Source organism: Salvelinus fontinalis, chromosome 24, assembly GCF_029448725.1.
Source record: "Salvelinus fontinalis isolate EN_2023a chromosome 24, ASM2944872v1, whole genome shotgun sequence".
Classification (NCBI taxonomy): Eukaryota; Metazoa; Chordata; class Actinopteri; order Salmoniformes; family Salmonidae; genus Salvelinus; species Salvelinus fontinalis.
This window is the reverse complement of record NC_074688.1, coordinates 18,274,710-18,289,431: the sequence shown is the minus strand read 5'-3', so window position 1 is coordinate 18,289,431 and position 14,722 is coordinate 18,274,710. Positions and strand designations below refer to the sequence as shown.

Here is a 14,722-nt window from a genome sequence, read left to right as displayed (position 1 = left end):
TTGGGTCTGGTCTGTCCTGTTCTCAGCTATCTGAACCAGATGTGGGAGAATGTGGAAGACTGAAAAGGGCATAAACTGAAAAGTTCTCACATATGTGTCTTTGACTACAATATAAAAAATGATACCCTTTTAAAGTATCCGAATTTTGCCCCCGGACTCTGCGCCGCCTGTGATTTCTCTATCGTGTGTAGCATGACTCAGTGTGTGTGTGTGCATTGACGTGCGTTGACATTCATGCTTTCGCTCTTCCCAGCAGTGAAAATTGGCCCATAGGAAAAGTGAAAACATTTTCTCAGGGCCTGGCGTTTTTAACTGGCCGTTTCAGGCCTGGTTTTTACTGGCCGTTTCAGGCCTGGTTTTTACTGGCTGTTTGAGTCGTCTGATTTATGTCCCCTTTCCACACTGTGAACCAGTCTCTAGCTCTGTAACGCCACATGGCCGTGGCACGTGGCTTAATGAGGTGTCCTATCAGTAGAAACAGTAACAGCGTTTAGGCCATCTTTATTACTTTACGATGTCTGGACACACAAATCAGTCCCAGAAACACTCTGGCCACGGGGTCTCTTTTCATTATTTTTTTTTTTTACAGTTGGACATTTTCGGGTTTTGTTACCAAGTCACCTGACCCCTTGTGACATCATCACCCCCCCCCCCCCCACCCAATGCCCATATGCGTCCAATAAAAAGCTGTTGATCCGTGGTCTACTTCCTGGTTCTGACTGCTCTTTTCCTTCTGTCCCGCCCCTCAGTTTCGTATGCCAGTTCAGAGATCCTGGGTAAGTTTCATCTACACCTACATGTCTCTGTGCTTCTGCCTCCCCTAAACCCCCAGACCCCCCCATGTGTGTATGGGTCCTCATCATAACACCCTCCATGTCACTCAGACTACGCATGGCTCTGGCCAATCACCAGCAACTACTGACCAGGCATCAGCCATTTATAAGCCATCACTGCTTATCACTGGATTTCAGACCCGTTTTTAAAAACAACATGCTTTTCTCAGCTTGCAAGCTATATGCTTTTTCACAAATTTTAGTACAATAATCTTGTAAATGTCTGAAAATTCCCATTTAAATTAATTTACAATCACTCATTTGTCCACATGATAGGCCTGGGATTTCTAGCTGGGTTCCACCCTGTACTGCTAACAGCACTGAGGGTTGTATATATATTTGCTTATTTGGAGAGTGATGCAGGGCTGTTGGAATGGGCACAGAGTGGGTAAGACAGGGGGGACTGCTCTGTATCAGCGCGAGGGTAACAGTCTCTTAGGGACCCAGGGAGGGAGGGGGAGTTCCTCCCTCTGACATCTGTTTCCAGATAAGATCAACAATTGAGAATGCATCTAGCTAATTAAGGCGCTCTCAGCATCACTGACATCTGAAGATAACTAATCAACAGCTGGCCCCACAGAGACACTACAGCAACAAGCAAGTTCAGACACACAGACAGAGCAGGAGGAGGAGGAGAAGGAGGAAGGAAAGGGGGGAGGTTACATCTAAAGGGGATTTTGGGGGAATCACAATTAAGTAAATGTGTGGGCATTTATCCTCCTTGTTCCCGCGATTAGACCTCTCACACTCCGTATTATATCAAATGAGTTCTAGTGAACCTGACTGAAAATATTTACAAATCTATGACATCTCAAAGCTGTTTGTTTTGATTCTGACTTATCTCACCGGTAGTAGACAATACAGAGAGTTCTCAACGAGGGAGGAACACAAGTGAACTGAACAGCCAGAGAAGACTGAGAACCCGTGTGTACCAGAGGGAGGGTTGCCTCAGTAGACAGAAGAACAGCCAGGGTGGGCCTAGCTGTTTCAGCCTCAGCCTCTCGCTCTCAAACTAAAGTGTCTTATCTTGCACGCCGGCTCAACACGGCGGACAGCTTTAGGGCTCCTAATGCGCGGGCGAGTTATGGCCTCTCATTGAGCAAGGAGGGAAACAAACTGAGCTTTAGCCCCCATGCCCATAAAGAGCCCCAATGAAATACATATTGCATATTCACAAGAAATAGGGAAGCATTTCACCCGCGCCTCCCCCTCCCGTTCCCGTCCTCACGAGGGAGCCTTTGATTCACGGCACGGAGCATTGGCATATTCATAATCAAATGGACCTGACACCCCACATACTCCCATAGTCGGAACTTTACACCCAGCCTTCACTCTTAATCAGCCCTGGCCTGTAACGTCTGTGGTCGTTCATCATCGATCAGTTTCTCCATTTCGGTTCTCTTTTTGCTCTTTTTCTTTCTGTCTCTGTCTGTCTCTTGCTCTCTCATTCTCCCTCTCACTTTCTCTCAATTTCTCTCTCTCTCTCTCTCTCTCTCTCTCTCTCTCTCTCTCTCTCTCTCTCTCTCTCTCTCTCTCTCTCTCTCTCTCTCTCTCAATCTCTCACTCTCTCTCTCTCTCAATCTCTCTCTCTTTCTCTCTCTCTCTTTCTCTCCCTCACTCTCTGTAAAGTCTCAGAGTGACAAGGGGCTGGAAGAGTGAGATGGAATGTCAGTCGGTGAACAGGACCCGTGGCGCTGCCTGGAGGACCCCAATCACCACTGATTTGTTGCCTTATTGAAATAAGAATAAGGAACACACAAACAATTCAATACACGCAAAATAATGTAAATTTGTGGCACCTTAAAAAAAAGCTGTCCTGCGCGAGATAGGCTGACAGGCCCCGCGGCTTGCTGGGATGTCCCCCCCCCTTCCCTCCTTCCTCTTCTCCTCCCCCATCCCCCCATCCCGCCCCTCTCAGCACAGCGATATCATTATTACCCGTGTCTGGCCCTTGATCAGTAATGTCAACATCTTTCAAATTGACAAATGTGCTGTCTGCCTGCATTGTGCACCGAATGGTTTACAGCCCAGCAGTGGACATGAATCACTCCTCTGCCCCTGCACACACACACAAACACAAGTATAGCATTGAAGCACACACACACACACATAGAGCAAGCAAGCACACAAACACACATTAACACACTCTTTTTCTTTCTCTCACACACACACCTTACAAACACATTCTCTCTATCACTCTCTCTCACACACACACGCACGCACGCACGCACACACACACACACACACACACACACACACACACACACACACACACACACACACACACACACACACACACACACACACACACACACACACACACACACACACACACACACACACCATCTGATAAGTAGATGTTTCTCCAAGGATTTTAAGCATTTTTGATGAAAGCAAATGTTAGCCTTCATTAGTAAATTGTATACAGTCCTTCTGTTTGTTTGTTTGTGTGTGTGTGTGTGTGTGTGTGTGTGTGTGTGTGTGTGTGTGTGTGTGTGTGTGTGTGTGTGTGTGTGTGTGTGTGTGTGTGTGTGTGTGTGTGTGTGTGTGTGTGTGTGTGTGTGTGTGTGTGTGTGTGTGTGTGTGTGTGTGCGTGCGTGTGCGTGCGTGCATGTGTGTGCGGGCATGTCTGTGGATGTGTGTGTGTAAAACAGAGTTGATTACATTCATACACCACCTGTCCTGACTTCCACTGACCAGTAGTGGTGGAATAAAGCTGCATAATATTCCCATATACAATACCCTAATACCAGCCCTGGAAAAGACAATCAATAATACTCTGATCTGATGTGTAATGTACACTATTGGTTTCTATTTTCAATATGACCTAGTTTGAATACAGCCTTGGTTTAAGGTGTCTCTCAACTCAATGCCAGTCAGAGCTTCTCTCTGAAGAACTCTCATGCCTCCTCTGCTCTGTTCTGCTTAAATGCACTGCTGCCACTACCTTCAGGGGCAACTAGGGGGATCTTTTGGGACATTGGACTGTATTATTGATGGACAATAACTCTAACCTAATGTGTCTGGCTCCACCCAACGTTTTTTTCCCGTCAACAAAGGCATATCTATAATCTCTAGGAACACTACTTACCAGTTTTAAGGTTAAATGTGTCCCTCGCTATCAAATAAATGTCTGAACGCAACTTTTGTCCGAACGGCACCACAATCCTGCCTAGTTAGAGAGTGGGCTGCTTCACTCAACACTTCCTACCATGTAATCTACCACTGTCTGTACAGCAGGAATGTGGTGCGGCTCGGACAAAAGTTGCGTTCAGACATTTATTTGATAGCGAGGGACACATTTAACCTTAAAACTGGTAAGTAGTGTTCCTAGAGATTATTTGTTGTTTGCTGTTTGCCTTTGTTGATGGGATTTTTGTTGTTGTTGGGTTAAGGCCCACACATTAGGTTAGGGAATGATGTGCAACCAAGGGAGTCAGTAATACAGCCCCATATCCCAGAAGTTGCCCCTGAAGCTATGCTGAAACCTGCCAGGAGATCAATTGAAATAAGGTGTGTTACTGACTGACTTACTTGGTTAAATGAAGGTTCAATAAAGGTTTTTCCTGACCATTCATGTGATATGTCTCTCCTCAGATGTCGGCCATTGAGAACATGGCGGAGAAGCTTGAGACATTTGGTTCGCTTAACCCGGAGTCAGGTGACCTGATGCGCTCCGTCCCCTCCATGTTTGACTTCCGAGCTCCGCCCACTGCCCTCCCCGAGACGCTACTGCGGAAGGGCAAGGAGCGCTACACCTGCAGGTAACCATGGAAACCGTCTACGCGCAAATAGTACAAGAGGTTGTTTTGGTGATTTTATCCAACTGTATATATTTTTTTTTGTCTTCACTAAACGTCATCTCTGGTTTTGGCCTCGTGACTTTCTGATTGAAAGTCCCATGGTTTTGCTCAATTCCTATTTCTATACTTCTAAATTCATGAATTGAGTTGGATTTGATTAAATTGAATTGAATTGAATTGGAATAGACCCTAAACCTGAAAAGTTAAAATGGCCTATTTCCATTCCATGTCCTTGAGACAAACTTCTTGTTCATTTCCATGGCTGGCCAGTGTCAACCCTTTGAGGTGACACCGTGTGCTGTGTTACTCAGTGAGGGCCGTGTTTGGCCCCCTCTTTCTCCCACTGTTTACCCAGGGAGTTGGCCCTGATTAGCAGATTAATACGAGAGGCTTTGGGGCCCCGGCGGTGCTTTGATCTAACGCTTTGCTGTGTGTGTTTGCTGTACACCTCCCCACTGCTACGTTATACACATAAGCTTACTCACACACATTCCATTAGCTTCAAGTGCTGAGTGTGGGAGTGACATTAATATTAAAATAGCTAGTTGTTAGTGGAATTATGCAACCATAACACAATGTATAAATTATGTTGCACTCAAGCAGGTTTTATCAGTTCATTGATAGAGACATAGTAACAGGTATTCTTTTGAATCTATTTTGATTTGTAGTGAAAAGGTGTTTTTCCTATTGTGAGTTTTGTTTTGTTAATGCTGCATGTTCTAAGATATGTCGCATACATTTGAATACATTTTCTGCTGGTAATTGGAATCTAAGATGTATGGTGACACGAGGTGTTCTCTACCCCACAGATACTGCGGTAAACTATTCCCACGGTCTGCCAACCTGACCCGCCACCTAAGGACACACACGGGAGAGCAACCGTACAGGTAAATCTCTCTCACACACACACACACACACACACACACACACACACACACACACACACACACACACACACACACACACACACACACACACACACACACACACACACACACACACACACACACACATCATGTGCTAAACATACCCAGCCCTAAAGAAGGGTCAGCCATGGATGAGGGATGTGGGAAAAGGGAGTGTGATCATGCCGTGCTGAAAGGATGATGTCCCTCTAACACTCCTCTAACGTCAGTTCGTCTCACCCCGCGAGCACAGACAATACTCAACAAAGACAGGACAGCTTTTTCATCACAGTATAAGTCATCTGTTAATGTCTGTCAGATAGACTACACACATTTTCACACAGACACACAAAGACCCATTAAAAAAACACAAAAGAACACAATCATAAACACATACACACACTTTCTCAGAGAACATGATCAGGCACACACCGAGTCCTCCCAGACAGCCATCGTTCATCTATCAGACCCAGTCCGCTGCTACACGGATGTTTTCCCAGAGAATTCCTGTCCATAGTTATGGGCAGCATTCTTGTGTGTTTTCCTACGCCATTAAAAGCCTGGAACAATTATCCTTCTGCTAAATAATTTGCCTGATGAAAAATGGTGGCCGACGTCTGGTTGACAGGAGGGGGGTTTGAACTTGAAGATGGGGGGAGGGTGCGGCAGGGAGAGGGAATAAGAGGGGAGAGGGGGGTAAAGAAGGAAGTTTGGTGAAAAATGAGGGTGACGAGGAGCACGGGCAGATGTCCAGGGGTAGCAGCTGGAATAATGACTGTGATGTCGGAGGGGGCGACTCGGAGCACACACACACACACACACACACACACACACACACACACACACACACACACACACACACACACACACACACACACACACACACACACACACACACACACACACACACACACACACACACACACACACACACACACACACACACACAGTACTCAATCCAGGGGAGGCCAGTTGACCACAGGGGAGGACATCAGGCCTCTGCAGCAGCCTGATAGATTGAGCCTCTACCCTCTGGCACGTCATTAAAGATCTCTGCGGAAGATAACAGGGCGCTCCTGAGGGACGGCCAATCGGCCGAGCTAATTCCAGCTAGAAGTAAAGATGTAATCATCTTGTATAATTTTGCATGGAGGGGGGGGGGGGGGGGCTACGCTCAAACAGATGTGGATGGGGCTAGGCTCAAACAGATTTGTTGCATGCCTGTTTTGTGAGAGAAGAATGTGATTTGTATTGTGCTGGCAGGAGATAAGAGACAGAGCTGGTTTCACCTTGAACGAGCTCCTCCATCATGTCAGAGAGAGAGAGAATGGGGGATGGCGGGGGCTGTCCATGAACGCACGTATGTGTTTGTGTGTGTGTGTGTGTGTGTGTATCATTCGAATAGTGGAGATTGTTAAAGGCATACTTCCGAGTCAGATGAACTCATGGAAACCATCTGTATGTCTCTGCATCCAGTATGAAGGAGGTTAGAGGTAGTTTCACGAGCCAATGCTAACTAGTGTTAGTGCAATGACTAGAAAGTATATGGTATCTACTAGCATGCTAGCAGTTACCATAGACTTCCAGTCATTGCACTAACACTAGTTAGCAATTGTGCTAACGCTAGTCAGCAACTTCCGTCAAACTGCACACAGAGACATAGAAATGATATCTGGCAGGTAGGAGCGTTGGGCCAGTAACCAAAAGGTTGCTGGATCGAATCCCCGAGCTGACAAGGTACAAATCTGTCATTCTGCCCCTGAGCAAGGCAGTTAACCCACTGTTCCCTGGGCGCCGATGACGTGGATGTCGATTAAGGCAGCCCCCTGCACCTCTCTGATTCAGAGGGGTTGGGTTAAAGACACATTTCAGTTGAATGCATTCAGTTGTACAACTTACTAGGTATCCCCTTTTCCCTTACCCTTACTAGTTCATCTGACACTGGGAAGTAGATGAAGGGCTTCATTGTCAAAACCCTGAAGTATCCCTTTAAGGCCTATGTCTTTCTTTGCTTGTATTATTTTACTGTATCTACTCCAGCATGTGTGTAGTGTATTTGTATTGTTCCACTTGAGTCCCATCTGTTTTGACCTTTGACCTCTAGGAGTGACCCCTACCTATCTGTCTCCTCAGGTGTAAGTACTGCGACCGCTCGTTCAGCATCTCCTCCAACCTGCAGCGCCACATCCGCAACATCCACAACAAGGAGAAGCCCTTCAAGTGTCACCTGTGTGACCGCTGCTTTGGCCAGCAGACCAACCTGGACCGTCACCTCAAGAAGCACGAGAACGGTAACCTCTCAGGTGAGAGAGCCTCTCAGTCAATCAATCAATCAAATGGATTTATAAAGCCCTTGTTACATAAGTAGTTGGTTACAAAGTGCTTTACAGAAACCTAGGAAATGAACCTGTGTAGTCGTAGTGTACCTACATCCAGTAACTTGCAGGTGCAGGGTGTCATGTAAAAATCTTCCCAGCGTGAAATAGTTCTCAGTCGCTATGATTGTGACATCATGTTGTAAAATTTCTCCCAGTGTGAAAATGTTCCCAGCTCTTTATGTGGATGGCTGAGCGCGTGCCATGTCTCTCTCACCCTCGCTCACCTTTGATTTAGCTAGCTGGTCGAGATGGCTTGTTCTCAGAGGTGTGCAGTTTGTAAAGCTAAATACAAAAAATAATGTCATGAAAGAAAGACAGACACACGTTTTAATGCTCCCGCAGTTTTATTGTGGAATGTTTCAAACCTTACAAACTCTTTTGGGTCCAAGCGTTATGCAATAAAACTGCGGGAGCATTCAACAGTGTGTGTGTGTCTATCTTTCTTGAAATGAACTGGTGACCAACAAAACTGCTGATGATTCAAATATATTTATATGCTGTGTGAGCACTCACTCACTCAGCCTCAATTGCCTCCGTAAATTCTCCAGCTGTTTAATGTAATTTACTTACGGTTAAAGAAAGCATTTGGGGAAGCTAAGAAATGAGGTTAAATGAATCTGTCGTCCGTCTCTGCGACAACACCATACCATTGCGCTCTGAATGTTCGACGACTCGGCAGCTTTTTTGGCGGTACAAATCATCGCTGGTTGAGTGTGATAGTGTGGAGGCAAGCAGGAGACACCTGGCCAGACGCCCATCGTAAAGTTCTGGTTGGGGAGCTGGTCTAGTTGATCAGATACATTCACTTATTAAAGCAAATATTGGCATGGCGTTCTCTGGAAACCTAGAGACTCATTCGTTTGGTCCCATCACTGTCTGAGCTCCTAGTGTCAATATAATATTGGTTCGCTTAAATATATGTTTACTATACTCTCTACCTGGTACTATATTGGGGATGAGTACTGCCAGGTAAAAACAGACTGGAGTACAGGGTTAGGGACTGCCATATCAATTCCGGAAGTACACAAAAATTCAAATTCTAAATTGAACTGAAATGAAATGGAACAATGGACCTCAACCCCGCAGTAGCTTTACTTCCGGGTAATAAGGCCAGTGTAAGGGTGCTATTCCTGCAGGCCTTGGTCCAACACCAACAGGAGATTCAGTACATACTGGTACACTGGTGCCCCATGCAGGCCAGTGGGGGATTGGTTTCTCGTCAAGTATCTGATTCCAAATAGTTTCTTGTCATCCAAAGGGAGAATCCAATGGGGCTGTCTCTGTGGTCTTAATTGTATTCTTTTAATATTAATATTAAAAGTGACTGATTATAATGTTGTCTTTCTGTAGGCACGGCTGCGTCCTCCCCTCGGTCAGAGCTGGACAGCAGCAGTGCCATCCTGGACGACAAAGAGGACTCCTACTTCAACGAAATACGAAACTTTATCGGCAACACAGGCCAGAACCAGCCGTCCCCTGACCATTCTGAGGAAGGGTAAGTAATGTGTTTTGTCTGGATGTGTGTGTGAATGTACATGTACTATATGTATGTGTGTGTGAATGTACATGTACTATATGTATGTGTGTGTGTGAATGTACATGTACTATATGTATGTGTGTGTGAATGTACATGTACTATATGTATGTGTGTGTGAATGTACATGTACTATATGTATGTGTGTGTAAAAAAAGAAATGCTTTGACAAACAGTACATGCATTCATCATTCATCTTATCCTCTGTAGCACACACACACATGCGCACACACATGCACACACACACATGCACACACACACATGCACACACACACACACACAAACGAGAGGCCTGCTTTTCTGCAGTACATATTCAGTGCTTGAGGCTTAACAGGGAGACGATTATAGACAAACATGGGTGGACACGGCCTCTCTGTCCTGGCCTGCTACGGCATTCTGATGCACTTCAGCCTTTATTCATTTCTGTGTGCGTACGTGTGTGTGTGTGCATGTGTGTGCAAGCGTGTGTGTATTAATGAACATGTCGCCCAGGGAGGTTCGAAGCAACAAGCAATCATCACTGACGACATCTGGGATAATTACAACATTTGGAAACGTGCAGGAGCTTTTTACAACTGTTGACTTTCGGCTGTGCATGTGCACCGGTATCGGCCTTGCATACAATTATGTCTGATGATTATGCAAATTAATTCTTGTAAAACTATGATCAACTTCAGGATAGGGGTTTGGCTACAGGTCGGCGGACTTATTTTTACGTGCCTTGGGTTTGATCAGGGAGGTAGAGATAGAGATCTCTGACTTTCTTTTGATTGTGTAAAAAAGGGGTTGTGGGTGCAGGCGTCAGAGTGATGTGTGTGTGGGGGGGGGGGGGACCTGCAGCCCGTGAGCGACTTGCTCCCACATCTGGAACCAACATGTCCGCCTACAGGAAGAAAGTCGGAGAAGGTGGGGTCAGGGGGTCGGCCCGTGTTTCCTTTCAAAGTGCGGCGCTCCTGACTACTTATGATAGATACTTTATCCCCAGCAAATTACCACGTTTGAAAGCGTAATTAGCGGATCTGTTTTCTTAATCACGGAGGCTCTGGTCTTGGCCGGCGCTGCTGGTCTCGCTATGCAGTGCGCTGCGATGTCGACACGACATGGCAACTACCACCTTGGCAGCCCTGGCCCTCTCCCAGTCCCACCCAGGGGGCACGTTGCTTTTCAACTCTGTCCAATTCCCGCTAAAATCGCCCCAGTCTGATAAACGCTAGACATGGATAGCAGATTCTCCCCATTGTGCTAAAATATGCAATTATTCTCCCACTCCTTTTCTTCTCGACTCATTGCAAACTCAGCTTTTCTTCTCCTTCAAATTTATCATTTCCTGGACTCTTCACGGTCCTCTAATCTACGAGGCGATTTTGGCGGGTGTATAACTAGGGTCCGCAGCCAGACTTAGCCTCTTCTAGAAAAAGACATAGTTGGGAGCTGACGAGAGACATCCCGGAGTGTAATTAGTGAATCAGTCTTAATGTGGTTCCAGATGATTTACCAAATGGTGGTTTCCTGAGGCTGTAGAGACAGTCGACAGATTAAACCCCTGTCAGGTTTTGATAGCTGGGCCTTTTCTCTCCGTGGGGACCAGGGAAATGGGCCGCTTGGCAAGGCCCTCATAACTCTCCCACCAAATGGGCCTGTCAGCTAAATATTTTGCCTATTAGATGAATCTGAGATAGTAGGAAAATAAACAACGGGAGAGAACGAGCGGTGCTGTTCAGTGCTCCAGCGATCAGCGAGACGTTCATAGAGCCCGTGCCCAGAGGGGCCCCCGAGACGCGATGACAAGCGGGATTCCGGCTCTGCCTCTCTCTGCCCCAGCTCAGCTGCCATGGCTCGCTCCGCTCCACCCTACGCTGCTCTACCCACTCGCTCTCTATCCTCTCTCTACTCCCATTGTTCACTCAGGAAGGAGGGACTCTTACAGGGACTGACTGGCCAAAATATACAAGACCACATTTCATTATAAAGTTTTATGTAAGAATGAGTGTGTTAGCCTTGTATCCATAAGTGTATGGTGCATGGCAATGATAGAAGAGTATAATTGGCTTCAGCAAGTACAACATGGCCAAGCATGAGCGTGTATGTAAAGTTTTTGCAGTACTGTGCTAGTGATGTGCTAGGTTTTACTCATGTATTTCCTGGTCTCCGCTCCTAGATTGAACGGTGGTCCTATCGAGGAGGAGAAGCCCCTGGTGGCCAGCCATGGGTCATGTGACCTGGAGGAGGGGGAGGAGCTTGGCGCCGAGGAGGAGGAAGGGGAGCAGAGCAACAACGCTGACGGGAAACCTAGGGATGAAGCTCTCCCCGGCAACCTAGATGGTGACATCCTACACAACGAAATAGAATTTGACGGCCCTAGCGATTTGGAGCTTAACTGCAAGACCTCCCCAAGGAGGTAAGAGTTATGGGGATTAGCCTCCACCATAAATATCCACTCACGCAACTATGTAGACTAAAATATATGGACACATACGCATATGTACCAAGCTGAGACATTGTGACAGTATATTGCCATTCTTTAAACCCCCTGGAGGGATCATTGAATGGAATTGAGTTGAGTTTAGTTAGTTCAATTTAATTGATTTAAGTTCAGTTGAGAAATTGAATTGAGTTGAATTGAATGTTGACAGGGATTCGGTTGTCTCCCTCCTCTCCAGATATGAGGAGGAAGAGGATCAGAGTAGCTACTCTGCGCTGGATCACATCCGTCACTTCTCTGACATGCATAAGATGGAGGACAGTGAGTTCAGTGACGGGGACGGCACCTCCTTCGGCTCCCCCAGCCTGCCTGAGGCTGTCAAACAGCCCCTGTACAGGAAATCCAAGTCCCAGGTAAGTGTGTGTTTGTTGTGTGTGTGTGTGCGTGCCTGTTTGTGTGACATGTAACATGATAATGTATGAAAAAGTATAAAAATGTATGCAATCAAATCACTACTGTGAGGGGGGGGTGTATATGTGCAACCGTGTGTGTGTGCTCATGCATGTGCGGTGTATTTGTGTGAGTGTGTATGTATACTTTAGGTGTGTATTGGAGTTAACCTGTCCCTCTCCCTCTCCCCAGGCGTACGCCATGATACTATCTCTGGCTGACAAGGACGCACTCCACCCAGCCAACCACACACCAGCCACCATGTGGCACAGCCTGGCGCGGGCCGCTGCTGAGTCCAGTGCCATCCAGTCCCTCAGCCATGTATGATACCGTGATCCCTGACCCCTGACCCCTAACCCCCCGACCCCGACCTATCGCACTGAGAAGCCTTGGGGTCCGTCAGCGGGGCCCCTGGCCCTTGGCCCGTCACAGACTGCTGAGCAGAACCACGGCCCATCTGACTGTTGAGCAGAATGCCTTACACACGTGCAGGGTCACCGTCCACAGAGAACCGCCCAGCCCTCCAAGAGATCCAACAAACATCCCTTCTGTGACCTTCAATTGAGTCAGTATGTTTAATATCAACGACAACGATGATGATAGGGATTATTGACTATGGTGATGAAAATAACAATGGTAATTAATAATAGCTGTATTTATTCTGTTGAGTTCTTACGTTTTGCACAGCAGCGGCAGCTGGTAGGAGGGATGATGGAGATGGTTTTGTTAGATGTTACATTGCTAGAGCATTTCATGTGTCCACTCAGCTGAGAACAGTCTTCCTCAGTGTGAAGTCGGTTGTATTTAGAGAACCCATTCGTGACCGCGGTCCAACCACGGTTTGATATGTGTACAGAGTACAGGCCCTACCTAGCCCCACATAGCCCTACCTAATCTTACCAGGCTACACCTAAGCATCCCTAGCTCCACCTAGAACCTCATAATCCTACCTAGACCTACCATGCCAAAATACAGCTACCTAACCCCACATGGCCACTCCTAGCATACCTGGCCACTCCTAGCATACCTGGCCACTCCTAGCATACCTGGCCACTCCTAGCCATCCCAGCACCACAGCTTCAGACCTTCTCAGCTGAATTGGAGTATCAGTGAAATATGTTACGAGAATGATTCCCTTTAACCCCTGGATATAAACAGGTGTTTTCCATCAACATGTACTTATATAAATGCTAGGATACTTGGAAGGGTGGGGCTGAATAACAACTTGGGTCCAAATAAACTTCACCTCTCCAAGAAAGATGGTGCTACAAACGTATTACGACAAGATTGTTGATGAACGAAGAACAAAAGAAAAATTGAAAACGGAGAAAAATCGGACTGGTTTTACAACCCAAGAAAGAGTTTGCATAGCTGCGTGTGTCTGCACAATCACAGAACTGTACACGAGTGTCTGCAAACTGCGGCTCTGAAGCTGCACTCCGTCCCACCCTGCTGCACTCTCTGTGAAAGGATCTAAATAGTTTGTCATTTTAGTGGAAGTAAAAAAGAAACCACAATCTTTTTTTTTTACTCTGAAAAAGTAGCAAGTGTTGAATTATCGTTGTTAAACAGTAAAAAGGGCATCTCTCCTCCTTCCCGAAACCCCAAACTCATCGTAGTCGGCCAACGATACCACTAATTAGCCTAAATGCTAGTTGTTAGCTACCCCCTTCCTCATGTGTCTTTCATTTTTTAGACAATCATGTTTTCTTGTGTTGTTTTTTTCTACATTTTTATTGTTGTTGATGTTGATGTCATTGCTGTTGTATGTTGAGAATTGTATTTATTTCTTGGCAAACTGTAGTTTGTTTACTGAATAGCACTGCTCTTACCCATAGCGAAGGGTAGATTCCTCGCTGGGGCCTACTCCAGAACTCAATGGGGTTTGTAGACGACGTTTGAGTGCCGGATAGTATTAAACATACCATTCACTCTTTATTCTTCTATTGAAACTGGTTGATGATGAATAGATATTACTTCGGGTTTTTTTGTACGACAATTTATTGATTCAATTGTAAATGGAAAAAACAAACATTATAAAGACATGAACAAATAAAAAGATGCCAGGTATAATTTCTTCATAATCGCATGATTGGTCTTCATAGATCTGTATCTGGCAGTTTTCTACGGTGGTCTGCAAGCTTGTGTGACGTTCAGTCCATGTTAATCCCTTGTGCCAAACCTATAATAAATAACAGATTATATTCATTTATCCTCCCATTTTGAGGGACCAGATTGTTTGTTTTTTGTCGTTGTTGTTTTTGTTTATAATCCATTTAAAAAAGTAATCAGCAAGTGGAGGTACTTTTTGTTTTAATGCTTTCTACAATGTAACTGTAATGCAATTCAATTCAATACTGTGGGAGGATCAACTAAGAAATAAAGGACTACAATGTG

General features: G+C 45.9%; 1 protein-coding gene across 15 annotated transcripts in view; it reads left to right on the top strand.

The window, feature by feature from the left end:
* The window catches only part of LOC129822091 (histone-lysine N-methyltransferase MECOM-like), a 184,540-nt gene extending 169,818 nt beyond the window's left edge, over window positions 1-14,722 (top strand). For 10 of the 15 annotated variants that reach the window (XM_055880026.1, XM_055880025.1, XM_055880020.1 and 7 more), the window contains 8 exons: window positions 750-776; window positions 4,431-4,597; window positions 5,446-5,523; window positions 7,675-7,844; window positions 9,270-9,414; window positions 11,612-11,851; window positions 12,114-12,288; window positions 12,518-14,722. In XM_055880026.1, the coding sequence (XP_055736001.1) occupies window positions 750-776; window positions 4,431-4,597; window positions 5,446-5,523; window positions 7,675-7,844; window positions 9,270-9,414; window positions 11,612-11,851; window positions 12,114-12,288; window positions 12,518-12,652 (1,137 nt within the window). In that variant the 3' untranslated portion in view covers window positions 12,653-14,722. The remainder of the gene's footprint in view (window positions 1-749; window positions 777-4,430; window positions 4,598-5,445; window positions 5,524-7,674; window positions 7,845-9,269; window positions 9,415-11,611; window positions 11,852-12,113; window positions 12,289-12,517) is intronic. The other 5 variants (XM_055880028.1, XM_055880027.1, XM_055880024.1 and 2 more) reach the window with 1 other exon arrangement.